This window comes from Mus caroli, unplaced genomic scaffold, assembly GCF_978045245.1.
Source record: "Mus caroli unplaced genomic scaffold, Mus_caroli_1 scaffold_8, whole genome shotgun sequence".
Taxonomy (NCBI): Eukaryota; Metazoa; Chordata; class Mammalia; order Rodentia; family Muridae; genus Mus; species Mus caroli.
Window position 1 is genome coordinate 18,260,830 of NW_028227263.1, and position 21,193 is coordinate 18,282,022.

At 49.5% G+C, this 21,193-nt stretch overlaps 1 protein-coding gene across 1 annotated transcript; it reads right to left on the reverse strand.

Annotated features, from left to right (window-relative positions):
• Nucleotides 1-6,999: 6,999 nt before the first annotated feature.
• Nucleotides 7,000-20,557, reverse strand: Fbrs (fibrosin). The gene is made up of 18 exons (XM_021167408.3): nt 19,094-20,557; nt 18,624-18,803; nt 17,851-17,886; nt 17,735-17,764; nt 15,388-15,436; nt 14,998-15,298; nt 13,379-13,677; nt 12,982-13,184; nt 12,819-12,863; nt 12,527-12,622; nt 12,220-12,288; nt 11,366-11,395; nt 10,919-10,990; nt 10,466-10,583; nt 10,294-10,374; nt 9,206-9,289; nt 8,861-9,068; nt 7,000-8,767 (listed from the first exon to the last, which is right to left on the reverse strand). The coding sequence occupies exons 1-18, from the start codon at nt 19,538-19,540 to the stop codon at nt 8,173-8,175; spliced, it is 2,943 nt and encodes a 980-aa protein (XP_021023067.1). The 5' UTR covers nt 19,541-20,557; the 3' UTR covers nt 7,000-8,172.
• Nucleotides 20,558-21,193: the final 636 nt, after the last annotated feature.

Consider the following 21,193-nt stretch of genomic DNA (forward strand, 5'->3'; position numbering starts at 1 on the left):
TGATTATGAATTGCCATGTATGTGGGGGCTGGGAGCCGAACCTGTGTCCTTTGCAAAAGCAACAAATGCTCTTAAGTGCGGAACCATCTCTTCAGCCCCTTAGTCATCCCCTCTCCTACAAGGTCTCACATATCCTTTGCTGGCTTGGAACTCAGTATGTATGTAGCTCAGGATGACCTTCAACTCCTGATCCCTCTTAGTGCTAGAATTAGAAGCAGTCACTGTTACATATCTTTTCAATGTAAAATCTAGAGAAAATAATCCGTGTATATTTATTTGCCTGCATGCATATATGTGCATCATGTGCATGCCTGGTGCCAGAAGAGAGGACATCAGATTCCCTGGAACTAGTATAAATAGACTGTTGTGAGCCTCCATGTGGGTGCTGGAAACAGAATCTGGGTCCTCTGCAATGGTAGTAAGTGCTCTTAACCACAAGACATTCTAGCCAAAGTTCAGATACGGAGACGTCACCTCTCCAGGAGCTGGAGATCCAGGTGGTTGTGAATTCTTTGACATGGGGGTTAGGAACCAAACCAAACGGTCCTCCTGTAACTGCAGTATGTGCCCTTAACTTCTGAGCTATCTCCATTCTCATATATTTACTTTTATGTAGTGCTGGAGAGGGAACTCAACTTGATTCATGGAGTCAAACACTGCGCTGACTGAGCTACATCCCTAACCCTACTCCTCCCTCCAGCTTGCTCTAATTGTCTATCATTGTGATACTCTGAACCAGGGCTGTACCGACACACCTGGTGTGGGGCACACAGTTGCATTTTTAGTTACAAGCAAGAGTCCAAACAATCTGTATTTGTGCCGAGGTTCAGGTCATTCACTTAGACCCCACCCACAGTTTTACTGTCTGGGTCGGAAGTAACCTCAATCCTTTTTTTTTTTTTTTTTTTTTTTTGCTTTTTCAAGACAAGGTTTCTCTGTGTAGCCCTGGCTGTCCTGGAACTCACTTTATAGACCAGGCTGGCCTGGAACTCAGAAATCTGCCTGCCTCTGCCTCCCGAGTGCTAGGATTAAAGGCGTGCGCCACCACCACTACCCGGCTTGTTGTTGTTGTTTTTTTTAATACTTGAACTAGGTACAGTGGCAGATGTTTATAACCCAAGACTAGAGGGGTGAGGCAGGAGAGTCTGGAATTTAATAATGTCTGTCAGCATGGGCTCTACACAGCATCTAAAAGCAAGGACGGAGTGTATCTAGCTCAGTTGGGCGAGTACCTTTCTATAGAGTACAAATCCCTGAGTATATACCATAGCCCTGTAAAACTAGGCATGGTAGTGCTACAGATTCAAGGCCAGCCTGGTCTACATGGCCAGTTCCAGGCCAGCTAGAGCTACATAGTGGGAGAGCCTATTATACAGGAAAAAAAAAAAAAAAAAAAAAAAGCTGTTCAAGGCCTTGGCTATACATTGAGTTCAAGGCCATCCAGACCTATATGTAATTCTGTCTTAGAAACAAACAAAAACCCTATGTTTTACAAATAAGAACATAGCACAGGTATAGTACAATGCTCCGGGGTTAGAGGGATGATGGCTCAATGGTCAAGAGCACTGGCTGATCTTCCAGAAGACCCAGATTCCTAACACCCACATGACAGTTCAAAGACATCTGTAGAGCCGGGTGTGGTGGCGCACGCCTTTAATCCCAGCACTCGGGAGGCAGAGGCAGGAGGATTTCTGAGTTCGAGGCCAGCCTGGTCTACAAAGTGAGTTCCAGGACAGCCAGGGATACACAGAGAGACCCTGTCTCGAAAAACCAAAAAAAAAAAAAAAAAAAAGACATCTGTAATTCCAGTCTAATGGGATCTGATGCCCTCTCTTGTAGTCCCCAAGAGCACTGCATGCACATGGTGCACAAATATACATGCAGAAAAAAAACACCATACAAATAAAATAAAAATATTAACAAGTAGTACATTGCTCTGGATTCAAGATTACAGACAAGGCACGGTAGTGCATGCTTTTAAGTCCAGCACTGGGGAGGCAGAAACAGAGGATCTCTATAAGATTGAGAACATCCTGGTCTATATAGAATATGCCATATAGTATAGTATATACTATAGTACATAAACTATATACTATATAAATTTTATATATTTATATACTATATAAATACTATGCTATATACTATATTTATAAAGTATATTATATAGTATAATGTATATAGTGAGATCCTGTCTTAAAAACACCACCCCAGGGCTGGAGAGATGGCCCAGATACTACCTGCTCTTCCAGAGGTCCTGAGTTCAATTCCCAGCAACCACATGGTGGCTCACAACAATCTATGTTGCAGGACTTTTGATCACACTATGAACCTAGAGATTGTGTTATTTACTGTTTTTAGTTATGGTGTGGCTCAGCCTTAGCACATACTTTTTTTTAATCTAAGAGCTTTCTACTTGAATATTTAAACAGGATTAAATAAAGTCAACCACAAGTCAGAAGTTGGAGCAAGCAACCAGTTGACAGGAAAGTGAACACAGGATTATTAAGGAAAAACCAGAGTTGGAGTCGGGAGGACGGATAGAGACACACAGGAGTAGAAGGGAGGGGGACTGAGTTTGAAGAAGGTTGTTTGAGATGGCATGACAGAGGGGCATTCCTGTTGGGATGTAGGCTGAAGAGGAAGGTCAGGTGGGTGCTTTTTCTGCTTGTGAGCTAGCAGGCTTTCAACCTAGCATGTGGCTCCCAGTCTTCATTGGTAAAACTGAACAATTGAGATTTTGTTTAAAAACCACACACATATAATGAGATCAGATGGCCTCTTACATCATGTAGGCATACAAGCAAAGAGAGCATTCATATACATAAATGAATCTCAAAAAACCAATCCAAACCAAAAACTCTACCACCCCAAAGAATGAAGATTTTATAGCTATCAGCTGAACATGGTGATACTTGGGAACTTAAGGCAAGAGGATTGCAACTTTGAAATCAGCTTGGGCTATGAAGAGATTGTCTCAAAAGAAAAATTTGTAGTCGGACATGGTGGCACACGCCTTTAATCCCAGCACCTGGGAGGCAGAGGCAGGTGAATTTCTGACTTCGAGGCTAGCCTGGTCTACAGAGTGAGTTCCAGGACAGCCAGGGCTGCACAGAGAAACCCTGTCTTGGAAAAACCAAAAAAATAAAAAGTTTAAAAATAATAAAAAACATACAAATTTTCTTTTTCTTTTCTTTCTTTTTTATTTTATTTTTCTTTTTCTGAGAGGGTTTCTGTATGCACCTGCCTCTGCCTCCCAAGTGCTGGGATTAAAGGCGTGGGCTACCACGCCCGGCTAAAAAATTTTTTTATAAGGTTTTACTATGTAGCCTTGGCTGGCCTGGCAATCGCTATGTAAATCAGGTGGCCTTCAATTCACAAAGACCCCCCTGCCTCTGCCTCCTGAGTGCTCAGATTAAAGGTATATGCCATCAAATTTGGCCAAAGATTACCTATGCCACCTGATGTGGGTACTAGGTATGAAACTCTGCAAGTATCATTAACTGCTATCTCTCTATCCCCATTACACTCACACACACACACGCGTACACACATGTACATCTCATGTAGTTTTGGCTGGTTTCCAACTTGAGATCTATGTGCTTCTGCCTCCCAAGATTAAAGGCAGTGTGTCACCATACCTAGTACTGTGTGTGTGTACAGGTGTCTTGCCTGCATGTTTGTTCTCTGTGTGCCACATTCCTGCCTGGTGCTCACTAGAGGCCAGAAAAAGTTACAGGTGAGTATAAGTTGCCATGTAGGTGCTAGGAATAGAACCTGGGCCTTCTGAAAGAACAGCCTCTATTTGTTTTTTGATATGGTTTCTGTGTAGCTCTGATTATCCTGGAAATTTCTGTATAGACTATGCTGGAATTGGACCCGAGAGGTCTCCCTTGGCAGTGCAGGGATTACAAGTATATGCCAGACCTGTGCTCTTAATTGTGGAGCCATCTCACCAGCCCCCAAATATTAATAACCTTTTTGTTTTTTTTTTTCCTAGACAGTTTCTCTGTGTAGTTCTGGCTAAACTAGACCTTTTTCTATAGACTAAGCTGGCCACGAACTCACAGAGATCTTCTTGATTCTGTCTCCCAAGTGCTGGGATTAACACACGCACCACCACTGGTATACTGGTACTACACAATACACACTGCCCTGGCATCTTAATGTTTATAATAGCTACTGTGCCAGGCTTGCTCTAATATCACTTCCTAATACCAGCCTCTCTACAGGAATTAATTTGAGCCTAGTTTTCCTTAAATACTGACAATTCTTTCTGGAGTTGCCCTGAGCATGGATTGAAGTTTGCAAAAAGAAACCAATGGGGCTGGTGGCTAGGAGGCTAGATAAAAAAGGCAGCCCTTAAATTCTTTGCATTCTCAACACAGCCATGCTAACTGCAGGTTCTGAGAATCCAACATCCTCTTATGGCCTCCTGGAGCACTAGGCATACACAAAGTGCTAGAATTTTCTTCACATGGTATGTTTGTTGCACTTTTCTTATTAATAGAATGCCAAATGCCAGGTAGGCTAGGATTTACTTATCCTGTCCCCCTGCTACCTGTTTAGGCCTCGGCACAATGGATGGAGTCAATAGTAGTTTACAGGAAACGAGGCAACTCATTTGAGTTGGGTGCTGGTAAGAGGCAGAAACAAAGGGGGAGGTGAAAGTCGGGCATATGAGAGCTCTCCATTGGGTATCAGAAGTGTATGCTGGAAGACACTTTGGAAAGGCTGGACATACCCTGGTATGTACTTTATTAAACCAAATATAGTGGCCAAAACCTATCATCCCTGCACTTGGAGGGAAAAGGCAGGATGACAAAGGCCAGCCTGGGGTGAGTACTTAGTGAAACCAGCTTGAAACATGAAAAAACAAGCTAGGTATAGAATGGAGGTTACAAACTTGTTCCCAGGATCAAGCCCCCTTTTCAAAACATTTTAAGCAGTCAGAAAAATAACTGGAGCAATCAAGGTTTGACAACAGTGGTTTTCTGAATCAGTGTGTGGTTTTGTATTTTTCCTCTATCACTACATGCCCTCAGGTTTCTGATTTTCTTTACTGTTGAAGCGTATCTTCCCTAACTTGTTTCACAGGCACTGAGGATCCCTCCAACCCGAGGCTTTGCATATACTGGAGAAGCATTCTACCAGTGAACTATATCCCCCACCTTATCAGATTTCCTTGAACCAGGGCCTTGCTATGTAACTGTGCAGCCATGGTGGCTGTGAACCCCTATCTCCTGCCTTTGTCTCCTAAGTGTTGGTTTTATTTATGTATTTATTTATTTATTTATTAATGTTTTGAGTCAGGGTCTCTGAACACAAGAGAACCGCCATCCCTGCCTCCCAAGTTCTAGGACTAAAAGCATGTGCCTCCACTTACATCTTAATTTTTGTTTAAGCGGGGTTTCTCTGTGTAGACTTGGCTATCCTAGAACTTGCTCTGTAGACCAGGCTGGCCTTGAACTCACAGAGATCTGCCTGCTTCTGCCTCCCAAGTATTGGAAGTAAAGGCAGTGTGCTACTATGACTGGCTAGTTTTTTTAGGTTTTTCGAGACAGGGTTTCTCTGTATAGCCCTGGCTGTCCTGAAACTCACTTTGTAGAACTAGGCTGGCCTCGAACTCAGAAATCTGCCTGCCTGTGTTTTTTTTTTTATCATACATTTAAAAGAGGCTTTTATGTGCACTAAGGTTTGCCTGCAGGGGTTGATGTGCACCATGTGCATGTCTGCTGCCTGAGGAGCTCAGAAGAGGGCAATGGATCCTCTGGAACTGAAGTTACAGGCTGCTCTGAGCCCACATGTAGATGCTGGAAATAAAACCAAAGTCCTCTGCAGGACGAAAAGTACTCAACTACCGAGCCACTAATCTTCAGCCCAAATTTTCACATTTTGTTGTTGTTTGTTTTTGGTTTTTCAAGACAGGGTTTCTCTGTGTAGCCCTGGTTGTCCTGGAACTTACTTTGTAGACCAGGCTGGCCTCGAACTCAGAAATCCGCCTGCCTCTGCCTCCCAAGTGCTGGGATTAAAGGCGTGCACCACCATGCCAGGCTCACAATATTTTGTTTAAGGCTTTAAAAAATAGTATATGAGTGTTTTACTTGCATGCATATATCTGCACCACATATACAGCTGATGCTCTCAGAAGCCAGAAGAGGTCAATGGATCTCCTGGAACTAGAGTTGCAGATGGTTGTGAGCATCAAGGGTGTTGGCAACTGAGTCTAGCTCCACTGACAGAATAGCAAATGTTTTGTTTGGAGACAGTCTCAGTATAGCCAGTCTCTGGCTGGCCCAGAATTAAATATTCAGACTAGGCTTGCTTGAATAAAGGCATGTATCACCAATGCCCTTCCTTGCAGTCAAGTGCTCTTAACCATTTCTTCAGTCCCACACCAAGGGTTCTGTTTTCGTTTTATTTTGTTGGAGGTGGAGTCTTACGTGGTAGCTCTGGCTGCCCTGGAATTCATTTTGTAAACCAGGCTGGCCTCACCTCAGAAATCCACCTGCCTCTGCCTGCAGAGTGCCGAGGTTAAAGGCCTGCATCCCTATGCCCAGCCATACACCTCACCTGCAGAGTGCTGAGGTTAAAGGCCTGCATCCCTGAGTGGTTTTCTGAGTTGGGATTATTCGGTACTTTTCCTCTGAACTTCGTGTTCATGTGTTTGTTTTGTAACTGACAATATTGTTTTGCCAGAAAACAATATATCATAAAAATTATTAACCTTTTCTAACATATATGCACAAACAGAAAGAGAACACACACTAAATAGTGGCTATGCTACCCCTGGAGACGGTTCAGTGTCTTTCTGCATTATTTGAATCGAATGTATTTGAAAACCACCAACACCCATCATTAACCAACTCACCCATCCGGAAGTGGGGGGGGCACCCTTGATCAGGACAGTACTGTCCTCATTCTTTCCTCATTCTGGGACCCAGTACAACCCATGACGGATAACTCACACAGACTGAAAGAGGAGCCGGAGGGTAGGGGGTATCTCATTGTAACACTCATTTTTATATAAATATTCGCAAGTCATGTTACAGAATAAGCCCCACTGGGGAAAAAGTCAACGTTATGGTTTTGTTAAACTGAGCCCTGCCTTCTATGGGGCCCAGCCTGGAGGTGCCTGCTGCTTTGGGAAGCCTGGGGCTGCTGCTGGGAGGCTGCTAAAGAAGCTGCCTATGTTGCCCACCCCTGAACCAACCCCCTTCTTTGGTGTGTGTTTCACGGTGGCCTTCTCTGGCCACCTCTCCCTCCCTTAGTTTGGGACAGGCTTCTGTGGAACAGGGCCCAGGAATCCTGGGGGCACTTAGAAATGGGGTGGTGGTAGGGACTTAGCCATTAAAAGGTGGAATCTGAAGCTTAAAGGCTGAGCCTTCTTAGAGCTGTGGGCCACACAGAATTAATAGGAACAAGTCTAGAGAAGCCTGGGCTGACAGCCAGGTCCTATTGCTCTTTCCTCCAGCTTAGATTCTAGGTCCCTTTCCCCGTTGGTCTACCTCCTTCTGGATCCCACATACCCAGGGTCAAGCCCTGGGTCCCTGCCTGTCCTCTCCAGGCTCTTCCCTGGGACACCCTACCCCTATAGAGAGGCCAGAGGCTAGGAACACAGCACCAGTCTGAGGATTTAATTAACCAGGAAGGGAATTATAGGGAGGGGCACCCCTGTAAAAATGTACAAAAGGTCTGGGGGATTTGTGGAAGGGGTGATAAATATGTACATGGAACCCCTATTCCTTTAGTTCCTCCTTCCTCAGCCCTCGGAGGGCATGAGAACTTGGGTGGTAGGTGAAAGGAGGGGGGGCACTTTGGCCTCTGGCTTAGTGAGCCCTTGGGGAGGCAGGCCAAGGGCCTAGAGGCCCTTAGAGGGGGCATTGGTGCACCTTAAGTCATGAGCCATAACCTCTGAAATGACCCCCTCATGCACACGCACGCACTTCTCTCTAGAGGCTAGTGACCTCTGTCCTCCCAGTGACCCAACAGTCCACGAGATACTTGCGTGGGGGAGGGGTCTGGGGATTCTATTCCCAGGTCCATGACTTCAGAGATGACCATGAAATTGTGACCTTTGCCTTCCAACCCTGGCTTAAAAACTTCAGCCCTAGGACTTTTGTCACAAGGTATGGGGAAAGGGGGTGGAGCTTTGCCCCTGCCCCTCACCTCTCCTCACCTGTCAGCCCGGGCTGGGCCAGGGGCCCTAGGTGGGGAACTGGGCCGGGGGGCGGGCACAAGAGGTGGTGGTGCTCCTAAAAGGGCTCCTGGTGGGGTCTTGCTGAGAAGGTGAGGGGTTCCTGGAGTTGCAGTAGGTGGTGGTGGAGGAGCTAAACGGCTGTATAGCAGTGGATGAGCAGGGTCTAGACTATAGAGGCGGGCAGCAGCCATGGCCCCTGGTCCAGTCAACTCCTCACCTGCCTCATAGAAGCGTGGTGGCCTGGCCAGGCGTGGGGGCCCTGCCAACCAGGTTGGCTCTGGGAAGCCTGCACAGCGCTCTGGCAGACTAGGGCCAAGAAATGGGGGTGGCCGGGGCCTCTCCAAAAGCAAGTGAAGACCTTGAGGCCCAGTGGTTGCAGCAGCAGCAGCGGCAGCAGCAGCAGCAGCAGCTGCAGCGGCAGCAGCAGCGGCGGCAGCAGCAGCAGCCTCTTCTTTCCGCTCTTCTTTTACCCGCACAGACTCTTTGGCTGGCCGGGCTCCTTCCTCGCCAGCCCTGGCCTTAGGAGTAGCAGGAGAAACTCGAAGCTGGGGCCGTGAGAAAGGGAGGTCCCTGGTGGGGAGGGAGACAAGGAGACAGAATGGAGGAACTTCTGAGGCTGACAGCACTGGAGTGGGTTAGGTGGCAGTTGTGTAGAGGACATACCTATCCTTCTCCTCCTTGGTGACAGAGGGCTCTCTTCGCTCTATAGGTCGCTCCTTATCTGAGCCTGGTGTCCGGGCAGTTTCAGGGGGTCGGACCCAAGCAGGGAAGGCAAGAGGACTGCGGTGCAGGCGGCCCCATGGGTCTGGTGGGGAGGCAAAGGCTGGTGGGGCTCCTGGGCTTTCTTTCTGGGCAAAGACGGCGCTGGAGTCTGAGTAGAAGGCAGAGTAGAAAGTGACAGGGGCCGAGAGGAGGATGCTCTACAGAGAGCATCACAAGCCCAGCTTGAGCCTATAGCCCCTCGGTTGCAGCTTCCATCCCTCATTTCCCATTCTACCCAGCACTCACTGAATGTGGGGCTGCCCAGGCCTCCAAAGGCCCCGTTGGAGAGAGCAGCCAAGGAGGCAAAACTTGTGGGACGCCCAAAGGGATCTGTGGGAAGAAAGGGGGACTGGTCAGAGCACAGGGCAATCCAACTCTGAGCGGCCCAAAGAAGCGGCAGGGAAGAAGCATGTCAGCAATGAGGCTGGAACACTTAGTGGCTTAGTTGTTTTGTTATTTATCCTGTGAAATAGGGTCTCAATATATAGTTCTGGCTGGCCTGGACCTCACTGATATCTACCTGCCTCTACCGCCCCCCAGTGTTGGGATTAAAGGCATTTATAGCCAGCTCTTAGTGACTCAGTTTTAACAACCATGTATTGGGCATTTCTTGGGTCAGGCCAAACACCGCACAATCTCCTGGAGTAAAAAGGACAATTTCCATTTTCAAATGATGAAACAGGCTCAGAGAGGTGAAATGACTTGCCAAAGGAATCTAGCTATAAAATGACACCATCAACCTGGAGCCCCTCTGATTTTAAAAGTCAAATTCTTATCTGTACTCCCACTCCAGACACCTGAGACCTCTTAACAGCTCTCAATTCTGCTTGCAAACTACTAGCCTGAAGTCTTGTGCTGGCTTCACCCTATCTGAAATACCGTTCTCAGGCTGATTCTAACTTCATACTTATCACAAAGCTGTCAGAATTAACTAGTCTACCGCTACGTGGGAACCTCAGAGTCTTTATAGCTAGAAAGTTGACCTGGGGTTCAACTTTTTTCCCCCACCCATGAATCTCCTCAGGAAACTTTCAAGTCCCCTAGGGCAGTGACCTTGCTGTCTTGGGCCTGCAGAGCCTTCCTTCTCCACTCTCTCCCAGGTGAAACACTATCTATCCTCTGTCCCACGGGCAGAGTGGGAACCATGCTGCCTTCCACACTCATTCCACAGAAGAGGGAACCACACAGCTCAGAGTAGGGAGAATAACTGACTAAGGTCACACAGTAAAGAGAATCCTAACTACCCAACTTGAGTTGTCCTTAGGTCTGGTTTCCATCTCTACCTCCATGTTTAGAACAGGGTATAGGAAATCCAAAATTCTCTTGGCTCTTACCAATGTGGGTACTGGGGCTCAAGAAGGGTCCATGGGCCCCAGGAGCTGTCGTGAAAGGATTGGCTGCAGCATGGACGGCTCCTGGGGCAGAGAAGAGGGAGAGGCTGATGAGGATGAGTGAGAGCAAGGTGGACATTGGGCCATAGGCTCTGAGAGGGCTGGCTAGACTCACCAGTCGCAGTGAAGAGGGAGGCCGGGTGGGAGAGCTCCTGCCCAGGGGGCAGGGCCCCATAGGGCCCTGGAAGGCAGGGTAGGAGGTCGTTCCGAAAGTCAAGCTTGTGGGAGTCACCCTGCATGGGACACGGCGAGGGCCAGTGAGGAGCTAGGTCTGGTCTAGATTCTTTACCCCTTTATAGCCTGTTATTCTTAGGTCATCCCTGGCTCTTCTCTCTTTTACCACTAGCTTCCCTCCAAGAGCTTGCTGGCACCAAAGGAGACTTCAGTGCTTTCTACTACATCTTTTAGCATCTTCTCTAACCATTCCAGTAACTAGGCAGAGAACCCAGGTGCTACAGAACTGCTTAGGATGAGAGAGGAGAAATTGAGCTTTGTTGAAGATCACTACCCAGAGTTCAGACAACACGACTCTCAAGACCCACTCTCCCAAGCCCTTGAGCCCCAGTACCTTCATCTTTTCCTGGTGTCTCAGGATCATGTAAGCCACACGAACGTGCATGGCACACCATTTTCCTGGTTTCTGTCGCCCCAGGATGACCAAAGGGAAAGGGAAGGAAAAATGTTCACTCATCACCCATCCCAGGTCTGGCCCTGGGCCCAGCCTTGCCACACAGCATCCTCAATCATCATCCCTACAACTGAGGGATGACTAGCTTAATCTTAAAGCCTAAGGAAACTGAGGCTCAGAGAGATGAACTGTTTTGCCCAAGGTCCCATGGCCAGGTATATCTAAGACCAGGCTGTGACTTAAAAGCCCTTACTTTCTATTGTTTTACACCTGGCTGCCTTCACATCTTGAACTTAATTTTTCCCAATCAGGATCCCACCAACCATAGCCAAACACCCTGAAACCAGCCCCCAGCCTCATGCAGCCTGAGATCCTCACCAAACTCACCCTCAAAGGTGGCCGGAAATGATCAGGGATCTGGGGATGGTAAAGGAGAGATTGGAGGCGATTCAGACCTGTTTACTGACCCAAGTGTCAAATTTCTACAGCACTGTTCCCACAATTTCCCTGTCACTACAGCTTCCTCAAACCATTCTTGGCAGTGTCAAAATTCCTTTCCCACTTTCCCCCCAGGTATGGTTCCTCTGTATTAGGTTTCTGAGCAAAATCCTAGGGTTGTACCCTGTTGGGATGGCTACATGGGGCAGGTTTCTCTACCAGAGAAGCGTCTGTCCTCTAACGGTTCCATACATGGAAACTCTAAGGGGAGGAGCCTTTTAAGGGAGTCAGAAAACTTTAGTCTTCCCTTCAGGACACATGTCCTGTACTTTTCTCACAGTATTCTCAGAACCCTGGGGTCTGAGACATGTGAGGCATAGGGGGAAAGACTTTGGTCAATTTATAAAGGTTAAGTTTATCTTTGCATGGACAGGGATTCCTGGTATGATGTTATTTGGGAAAAAAAAAATCTATGACTTACATTTGAAGACCCCTACCAAAAAATCAGTCTTGCTAGAGCTATAACTCAGTAGTAGATGCAAGTGTGAGGCCTTAGGTTTGATATCTAGAATCACACCAAACAAAGAAAACTAAAATACAAAACTACTGCTCTATTAATTACTTCATTCTTCTTATTAATGTTATCAGCCTTCTATTCCCCATGCCTGGGTAGAACTGTTATACAAAAGTTCTCTCTTTAGACACCTAAGGGAAGAGCCAAGAACTCACCCCTCTCTAGTCAATTCTGCTCTCCCTCAACATACTTTCCAACTCCCCCAGGACCTGCCCTGCCCCCCCCTCACCTGTGTCCCCTTCTGGGGTAGCCCGCTCAGCACTGGCCCCAGTCGTGGTGGCAGCTCAGGGTTCGTGTTCTGGGAAAGGGGAGTGAAGGGGAGTGTAGGGATCAGACAGCAGAGCCAGTACCAAGTTAAAAAGGGGTCTAGAACTAAGTTGGAATAAGGGTCAAGAGAGGGATCGTGGCTTTGCAAAAACTTGGGTCCAGAAGGGAGAACGGGAGCTAGAAACATTTTGGGGAATGGGAAACAGGTAAAGGGTCCCAGGATGTTTATAAGGGATGGGAGGTGGGAGTTGTCTAGATTAGGAGCTCACCTTGGGCTGGAAGGCCCCCTGCAGGGAGCCAAAGGAGACAGCTGGTGGGAGACCGGGAGGGAGCCCGGGAACAGCGGGAGGGAAGGCCATGTACGGCTGTGGAGAGAAGGGCACTAGTCCAAGAAGGGAGTGGAGATGCAGCCCACGTCTGCTCTAGCCATTAGTTCTTTGGCTTCCACCCTAACACCCCCAAGGAGCTTTCCCAAGCTCAGGGTTCTTGCTTTTGGAGGTGAAGACTGGACTCCACTGATACATACATTCCCACACTTCACACACCCTCACACACACTCACATTATGTCGGAAAAGGCCTTCCATCTTTCCTGGGTATTTCTCAAACTAGGGAAGAAAAGGGAAGAGTAAGCTGCCAGCCAGGGGGCCGGGGTCTTCCTTCCCCTGTAGGAGACACTTTCCCTTAGGCCTCTGAGCCTCAGCAGCAGCCCAAGGAGGAGCTCACCATGTGGCCGTGGGGAGGCAGCAGGCCCGGGGGGTAGGGAGTGAAGTGCTGGTGGGTGTGCTGGTGGGTGTGCTGGTGCTGGTGGTTGTGCTGGTGGAACTGGAAGGCCAGGGGCCGGGCCGAGCCCCCTGCTCCCACCACCTCAGGGCCACCCTGGGCATTCAGGTAGCGTGAGTTCAGGTCCTGGCCGATCAGGTCCTGCTCTGTGGGAGGGGAGGGGAAGAAGGCTTTAATATCTGGCGCCACCAAGTCAGCCTCTTTGGGCCAAGGTGACTGGCCTTCCCTTTAGCCTTGAGCCACTCCCTCCACAGGCCCTTGGTTCCTGCCAAAGCCAACTGAGCCCATCCTTGGGGCCATGGCCCCCCACCACTCCACCCTGCCAGGACCCCAAACTCACCAGAAAGGGCGTTAGCAGCTGAGGCCCCAGGGTGCCCTGGCACCTGCAGCAGAGGTGGGGGTGGGGGCAGGGTGGGGCCAGGGGAAACCAAGGAAGGGTGGTGGGGTGGTGGTGGGCGCAACCCATGGGGAGGAAAGCTGTGGGTGGACAGAGGCAGGGGCAGTGAGGGCGTCGGGGGCCGGTGGGTGAGCTGCGCGGACGAGGAAGAGGCAGATGAGGAGGAGGAGGACGAAGAGGATGATGAGGGGGGAGGCTGAGCCACGGGAGGGGCCGGGGCCTTGGGGGGCGGCCGTGAAGAGCTGGGGAGAGAAGTGGGGAAATGAGTGAGGGGGTGGGAGGTGCTAGCTCTAACAGGAGGTGGATCAGAAGCCTGGGTGGTGATGTGGCCTTGGTTCTCCAACATGGGAGATGGTAGAACTTGGCCCCCAGGGACTCCCTGCAGAGAATCCGGTCTCAGGATGAGATGCCTCCCACACCCAACAACCCCTGCTCCTCTTTAGATCTAGTTTCTACAAAGATGCCTCTGTCATCCCTTGCCATATGACTTTCTTTTTTCTGACTCAACCACAGCATACAACAGAGCATTCATTTTGATGCTTAATTACAATGAGCACCAGAGCCACCACCCTAAGATAATAGAAGCAATACCACAATATCCTATCCTACTTCTCAGGTATCCTCAACTCCATGCCCATCTTGCCATCAACACCCTGGGTGACCTTGAGCAAGTCACTGCCCCTCTCTGAGCCTTAGTTTTCTCAATAACAACAATGATGATGAAGACAAACAACAATGAAGGACCCGTAACAGTAGAGTCATTAATTCTTAACCCTTAGCGAGTACTTACTGTAGACCAACTGCTGGCACTGGCTCTACAAGTCAATGTAAGACTCCAACATGTCGCACCACCTTCCCCAGTGTTACTGTAGCCATGCAACCATCTGTACTGTACCAATTCTTTTCTAGAACACAACTCACTTCTTTTGTCTAGTCTAAGTAGTAACATGTGAGACCAAAAAGTGAACATATTAGCTAAATTTTCCTAAAGCAGCTTACTTTGCCTGTTTTAGAGTTTACCAAGGCAAGACCTGAAATCATCCCATGTTTTGCTAATGATGTGTGCACACTTTGGGAAACACTGCTTTCACTCAGAATCAATCCTCAAAATAGCTTTGAGAAAGAATAACTATTGTTATTTCATCTCATAAGAAAGAGAAAATTGAGGTTTAAAGAGGTCAAGCGATTTGTTTAAAAAAAAAAAAATCACACACCCAGTGAGTAGCCAGTCTGAATCCAGGTCTGACTGACACTAAAGTCAGCATTGTTAATCATCAAGTTAGTACTTCCCAAAGTATGTTTCCAAGAACATTATCTGTGGCAGATGCACATTACACAAAGTTCTCACCAGCATATACAGCTACAAAAAGGCCCCAACTGGACTGCCCTATACGTGAATGTATAAAGGACTGAAGGAAGTCCTGCAGTAATCTCTTTAAATTTATTTTACCCAGTGTCACTCAGACTTTCCAATCTCAGAATCCTCTCCCAAGTCAGACTCTTTCCACGTCCCAGTTATGGAATACAGCCCTTGCAGATCAGATCGGACCCTGTAAACTCACCTGCCAGTGCTGAGGTCCAGGCTGCTGCCATAGGGAGAACTTCGGAGGCCGAAAGGTGAGACCCGAAGCTGCAGCTGGTGCTGGGGTGGGGGTGGCAGACTGGGGGTAGCTGGTAAGGGTGTAGGGGATGAGACAGGAGGCCGAGGGGCTGGTGGAGGTGGTGGATCCTTTGGGGGGAAAGGCACTAGCAGCGGGTCAGGCCCCGGGGGCTGCTCTTGGCTCCGCTCCAGGCCCGACACTTTAGGGACCACAGACAGTTTTGCTTCACAGTTCCCATTGAAGGTGCCATGAGGACCCGAGGCTGTGAGTGCAGGATGGTAGACATGCTTAGCAGTAATTCATGCTCACCCGTCTCTCCTTCCTGCTTCCATCCCAGCCCTTAGGACCAACCTTTGCTGGTCGAGACAGTAAAGGAAGGGTCGAGGTCATCATCGGAGACCTGGGAGAGAAAGGCAGAGCAAGGTTAGGTTTTGAAGACTTGTCTAGTTCATCAGCCTAGCTATCATCTATTGCAATGTTGGTGGCTTTAGGGGACTTAAGAAGGGAGTGGGCCACTGAGGCCCAAATTCTGCTATGCCAGAAATGATAAAGATGACAGCAGATCAAAGTAATGTCAACTAAGACTAACTGCTGGAGAGCTGCAGAGATGGCTAAGTGGTTAGAACTCAACCCAAGTTAGATTCCTAGTATCCATGTCAGGTAGCTCACAACAGCCTGTAACGCCAGGTTCAGGGGAAATTGATTCCTCTGGTCTCTGCAGGCATTTGTACTCAGTCATACAGACACATATACATAATTAAAAAGTAATAAAATAATCTTTTTTGTTTGTTTTGAGATAGGGTCTCAATATGTAGCCTTGGCTGGTCTCAAACTCAGAGACCTGCCTGCCCTTTGCTTCTTGAGTGCTAGGATTAAAGATATGCATCATTATGCCTGGTCCTAATAATCTTTAAAAAGCAAACTAGACTGATGATTCAAAACACTATCTGGCCTGCAGATATGTATGGTTCGAAAATATTAACAACAACAACCAAAAAAAAAAAAAACCCAAAATGAAACAGACAAACCAAAACCAAAATGAAGTAACAAACCAAACCCTTAAAACTGGTGATCTTCTCAGAGCTGGAAAGCCCGTGTTAAAACACAGATGAAGATCCGGGCGTGGTGGCGCATGCCTTTAATCCCAGCACTCGGGAGGCAAAGGCAGGTGGATTTCTGAGTTCAAGGCCAGTCTGGTCTACAGAGTGAGTTCCAGGACAGCCAGGGCTACACAGAGAAACCCTGTCTCAAAAAACCAAAAAAAAAAACCAAAAACCAAAAACCAAAACAAAAACACACAGATAAAGGCCTTTTGACAATAGTCCCCTATTCTCATGTAGCAATAATTAGTTAAAATTGGATAGTGACCCCAGTCCTGTAGGTAGACCACAACCCTTTAGCTCACCATAATCACTTTCTAAAAACTGTGAGAAGGAAAAAAAAAGACAAACATCAGGAGCACAGATGTAACTATCTATGGAAGTAAAGGGGTAGAACACTGCCTCCAAGGGCACATGATTTTCCAACACTCACTAATGAGAAGCTGAAAGAGCTTCCCAGGATGGGCATCTGCGCTGATCAACCATGGTCTGATGTCCTCACTACAAGACTCTCATCATACAAAAACTGCTGCCGGGCGTGGTGGTGCACGCCTTTAATCCCAGCACTTGGGAGGCAGAGGCAGGTGGATTTCTGAGTTCAAGGCCAGCCTGGTCTACAAAGTGAGTTCCAGGACAGCCAGGGCTACACAGAGAAACCCTGTCTTGAAAAAACAAAACAAAACAAAAAAAAACTGCTGGTGGCCACAGGAAGGACCATTCAGTTCCAGACTCACTTTGGTCTCCTGTAAAAAGCTCGTAGAGGCTTAAAAGGTTCTGAGAAGGTTGCCAGACTAACGGACCTGGCTGATTCTCTGATTACCTAGCTATGCTCATCATTAAAAACAATGGGTGGACCAGGCAGTGGTAATCCCAGCACTTGGAAGGCAGAGGCAGGTGGATTTCTGAGTTCGAGGCCAGCCTGGTCTACAAAGTGAGTTCCAGGACAGCCAGGGCTACACCGAGAAACCCTGTCTCGAAAAAACAACAACAAAAAAAACCCATGTGGGTGGAGGGGTGGCATGTTTAGAGAAACAGATCAGCAGTTAAGAGCCCTGGCTGCTCTTGCAGAAGATCCAGGTTCAACTCCTACCACCCACATGGAGGCTCACAACTGTCCAGTTCCTGAGGATCTGATGCCAGCTTCTGGCCTTCTCAGGCACTGCACACAGGTGATACGCAGACATACATGAAGACAAAACACCTACACACAAAATTAAAAGCAACACACAAACCAAACAAACCCTCAAATCAAACAAAACCAACCAACAACCAAAAAATAAAAACAACCCCCCAAAAGACCCCAGGGTCATCAACATAGCTCAGCGGGTAAAAGCACTTGTGACGCCTGATGACTTGAGTTCCACCCCATGTTAGAAGAGAACTGACCCCTCAAAAACACCTGGACACTGTGACACTCACCTCTCAACCCAATACCTTTTTCTTCCCTCCCTTCCTCCTCAAAACTTAATTCTGGTTCAATATACCCCATGTTCCCATTTAGGAAGGATGTCTATTGTTTGTGGGAGTTGTTCAAACTGTAGGCTGCTTGCTTAAACACCCACAACAGTGCCCACCCAACAGCTCCTGGCCCCACTCACCCTCTCATCCAGATCACTTTCTGCGTCACACTGAGAAGAGAAAGAGAAAGACATCAGGGGATAGGAGAGGGACCCAACAGGGAAGGGATGGGCCTCTACAGGTAGGTGATACTTACTATATATCCAGCTTCCAGAGAGTGACGGGAGAAGGCCTGAGAAAGACCAGAGTCCAGAAGTAAGGGAGGCAACTGTACAAAGCCACTACTCCCAGCAAGACCTTCAAGGGGACTTAAAAGCTACTCTCCACCATGCTCTTGTTTCTTTGTATACTTCCACCTCCACTACCAACCAGCTTACTATTTTCCTAATATACTAGGTTCTCAAATCTTAAAACTGTATTCAAAACAACTTTTCCTCACTTCTTTCCTCAGCAAACTTCTGACTACACTGGGGCCCAAGACGTTCTGGGGGCTTTCCCTAACCACAACCCTCTGCCCATCCCCCAGACAGAATGAGTGGCTTCCTCATGTGGGTTTCTGTAGCACTTTGCCTAGATCTCTCCCAGATCACTGCCTAACACAGCTGCTCAGGCTAGTCTAGGTGCTTGCTTTTGGGCTGTTTCTTTCCCCTTAGGCTGCCGCCAGCTAGAGGAAAGGGCAGGACATCTCTTATTCATAATTCAGCTGTCTTTGATGTATCTCTTGAATTATCAGTTTGTTAGTAGTATACATAGCACAAGCAAAAGCAAGTGAGTTTGACTGTAGTTAGGTCCTTCAGACCTGGATTGGAGATGGGGCTGCTGTCCAATTTGTTCTGCCTTCCCCTGTGCTCCTAGACACTAGGGTTCCTGTTGGGATTGGCAGTCGTGATGCTCATGGGAAGTCAGTCTACAGGAATGATATATTCCGACTGAGCAAATTGGAAGGACTGGGACCTGGGACATGCTCACCTCTTTCCTTCTTCGCTTATTGGGCCATTTACGGGGCCTATCCCCAGAGGGTCGGCCAGGCTCACGGTCTGAGCTGTCCCCTGGTTCCCCAGTGGCCCCACTGGAGCCCCCCCTCTTCCGTTTCCCAGAATGCTTCAGCCGATGTTCCAGTCGTTCTGGGGGCTGAAGAGATGCATCCTTCTGTAGAAGAGGTGGTGGAAATGTGGTTGGAGAAAGAAAAGCTCCTCAACTCTCTAAGGGTGACCAAGTTACTCAAGTGCCTCTCCAGCAGGGGAACATAGGTAGTCCCCAGAGACTAGCTCTACCTCCTCCCACCCCAGGGTGGGGCAGAAACCCGGCAAGAGGAGCCGGTTGCTCTGGTTTGGGGTGTCACCACTGCCCCCTCAATCCCATCCTCGGTAAGGGCTATACCCTTCTCTCTGCCCTTCTGACCCACCTCCCAAAGACCCCCAAATCCCATTAGGGCACACCTGCAAGGCCTCAAGGCTGGCAAAGCTAGCGATGGCAAAACCATCGATCAGGTCTTCCTCCTCTTCCTCCTCCTCAGGCTCCTCCTCGGCTTCTCCGTCGTCTGCGCCCCCCTCTTCCTCCTCGTCCTCTTCCTCTCCGCGGCTGCCCGAACCGGCAGGCCGCTTCCGAGCTCGCGGTCTCGGGGGTCGAGGCCTGGGTCGGGGCCGCCGCCGTCGTAGGCCCCCAGGCCGCTCTCCAGATGAAGCTGACGACCAGGGACGGGCGGGCGGCGGCGGTGACGAGGATGATGAAGAGCCTCGCGGGGCGGCCAACAAGGCCCGGGGCGCGTCACCGCCTGGACCTCGGCGGCGCCGCTGCTCCCGATCACGGTCTCGCCGCGAGCAGCGTCTTCGTCGCCGCTCCCCTTCAGCTGCCCAGCCCGGGCCTGGGGCCGCGGCCGTCTCCATGGTGACGGCCCTCAGCGCCGCATCCGGAGGCGGCGGGGCCCGAAGCGGCCTGTCCACAGGCCCCGGGTCGCGAGCGCGGCGCTGGCGCTTGCACAGGGACGGGAGAGCTCCGGCTTCCTCTTTAAAACAGGATCCGCTGGCCTCTGGCTTGCCCCAAGGCCAAGGCCCAGAGAGCCGGCGCCGCCCCCGGGGCGACAAGCTTGAAGGCCCCCCCTGTAGGGCTGGCGGGGCCGCGACGACTAAAACTGGGCGGCCGTCCCTTTAAGGCGAGGCCTCAAATTGTCCAGCCCCCGGCCCCTTTAAGACGACTCCACCGTGTCCGGCTGGTCTAGTGCGGTGGCGGCCCCGTGCCAGGGGTCGAGGCAAGTCTCCCAGAGGAAGAGGAAGGACCACCCCTTTAAAAGGGGCGGAAAGCACGACTTCCCCTTTAAAAGTGTCTCAAGTCCTCCGGCTGAAAGAGGCCACCCCTTTAAAGAGTCCAGAGGCCTTCAAACAGCGAGTCGTCCCTTTTTAGAGAGCGCAGTTAAGTTTCTAGCCCTTCACAGGCTGTCACTTCCCCTTTAAGATGAATTTAATGAACTTCTTGCGTGGGGCAGGAGGTAGGAAAACTCCACTTGCCCCAATTCTTCCAGCTGGAGTTGTTTGTCAGCTTCGGCTGTCCCCTTTAAGGCTGGCGTTGGAGTCGGCCGAGTTCGGTACCCACCCCTTTAAGGAGATTTAACGAGGTCTCCGCCTCCCGTAGCCTTGAAAGGTGCAAGGGGGCGGAGCCTGCCGTCCAAAGTCCCGGATGTGAGGCAACGGTGACGGATAGAGCTTCTCTCTCTGTCCTCCGACATAAAAGACTCTTCCTCCTTTCCTCCGTTCCTAACCGGCTTGTAACTAGAAGGATCCGGAAAGGCCACTGGACAGTGAGGAACTCCGCCGTATCCTCCTGTTGTCTTCTTCGGCGTCTACGGCTTCTTCTCCACCAGAACTTCCCTGCCCCTCCTCCCTCTTCCTCCTCAGCCAACGCCTCCTTCCTCTCTCCGCCTCCTTCCCCCTCCCTCCGAGGCTCAGTCGTTTATAGGTTGGCAAGTATACGTCAATGCCTAGGGCGGAGTCAAAGTCGCGGGAGTGCCGGACGCAACCGCCTTCAAATGTGGGATTGGGTTGTCAGGTTAGCCCCGCCCTCCCCTGGTCTTGTGACTGAACTGGTCCGAAGTAGGTGTTTGGAGCAGTCCCTTAGGCCACCCGCCTCTTCCTGCTCTCTGTTTATTGGCCCTCTACTGAGCGACAGTGCGAGGCACTGGGAGGTGGTGCCTGGAGTGGTAGGCGTTAGGCTGTCCTAGGTGCGCTTTTCTGGTGTGTAGGGGCTGCCTTTTTGCCTGTTGGTATTTCGCGCAAGCGCATGGCGCTAATGCCTTCTGCCCGTCTTTGGGCGGATCGGTCTACCGTGGCGTCGCAGCAAACCCAGGCACGCTCCGCGAGAGTCAGAGGTGGGGCGGAGACCAAGTTCCCAGTGGCCGTCCCTTCCTGTGCTCAACAATAATAAACACTTTGCACTCGAGTGCGAAGTACTCTCTCACATTAATTCATTTGGTAATGAGTTCCGAGGTAAATATTTGCTCTCCGATCCATTTTACCAAAGGTATCTGTATACAAACTGCCAGGATT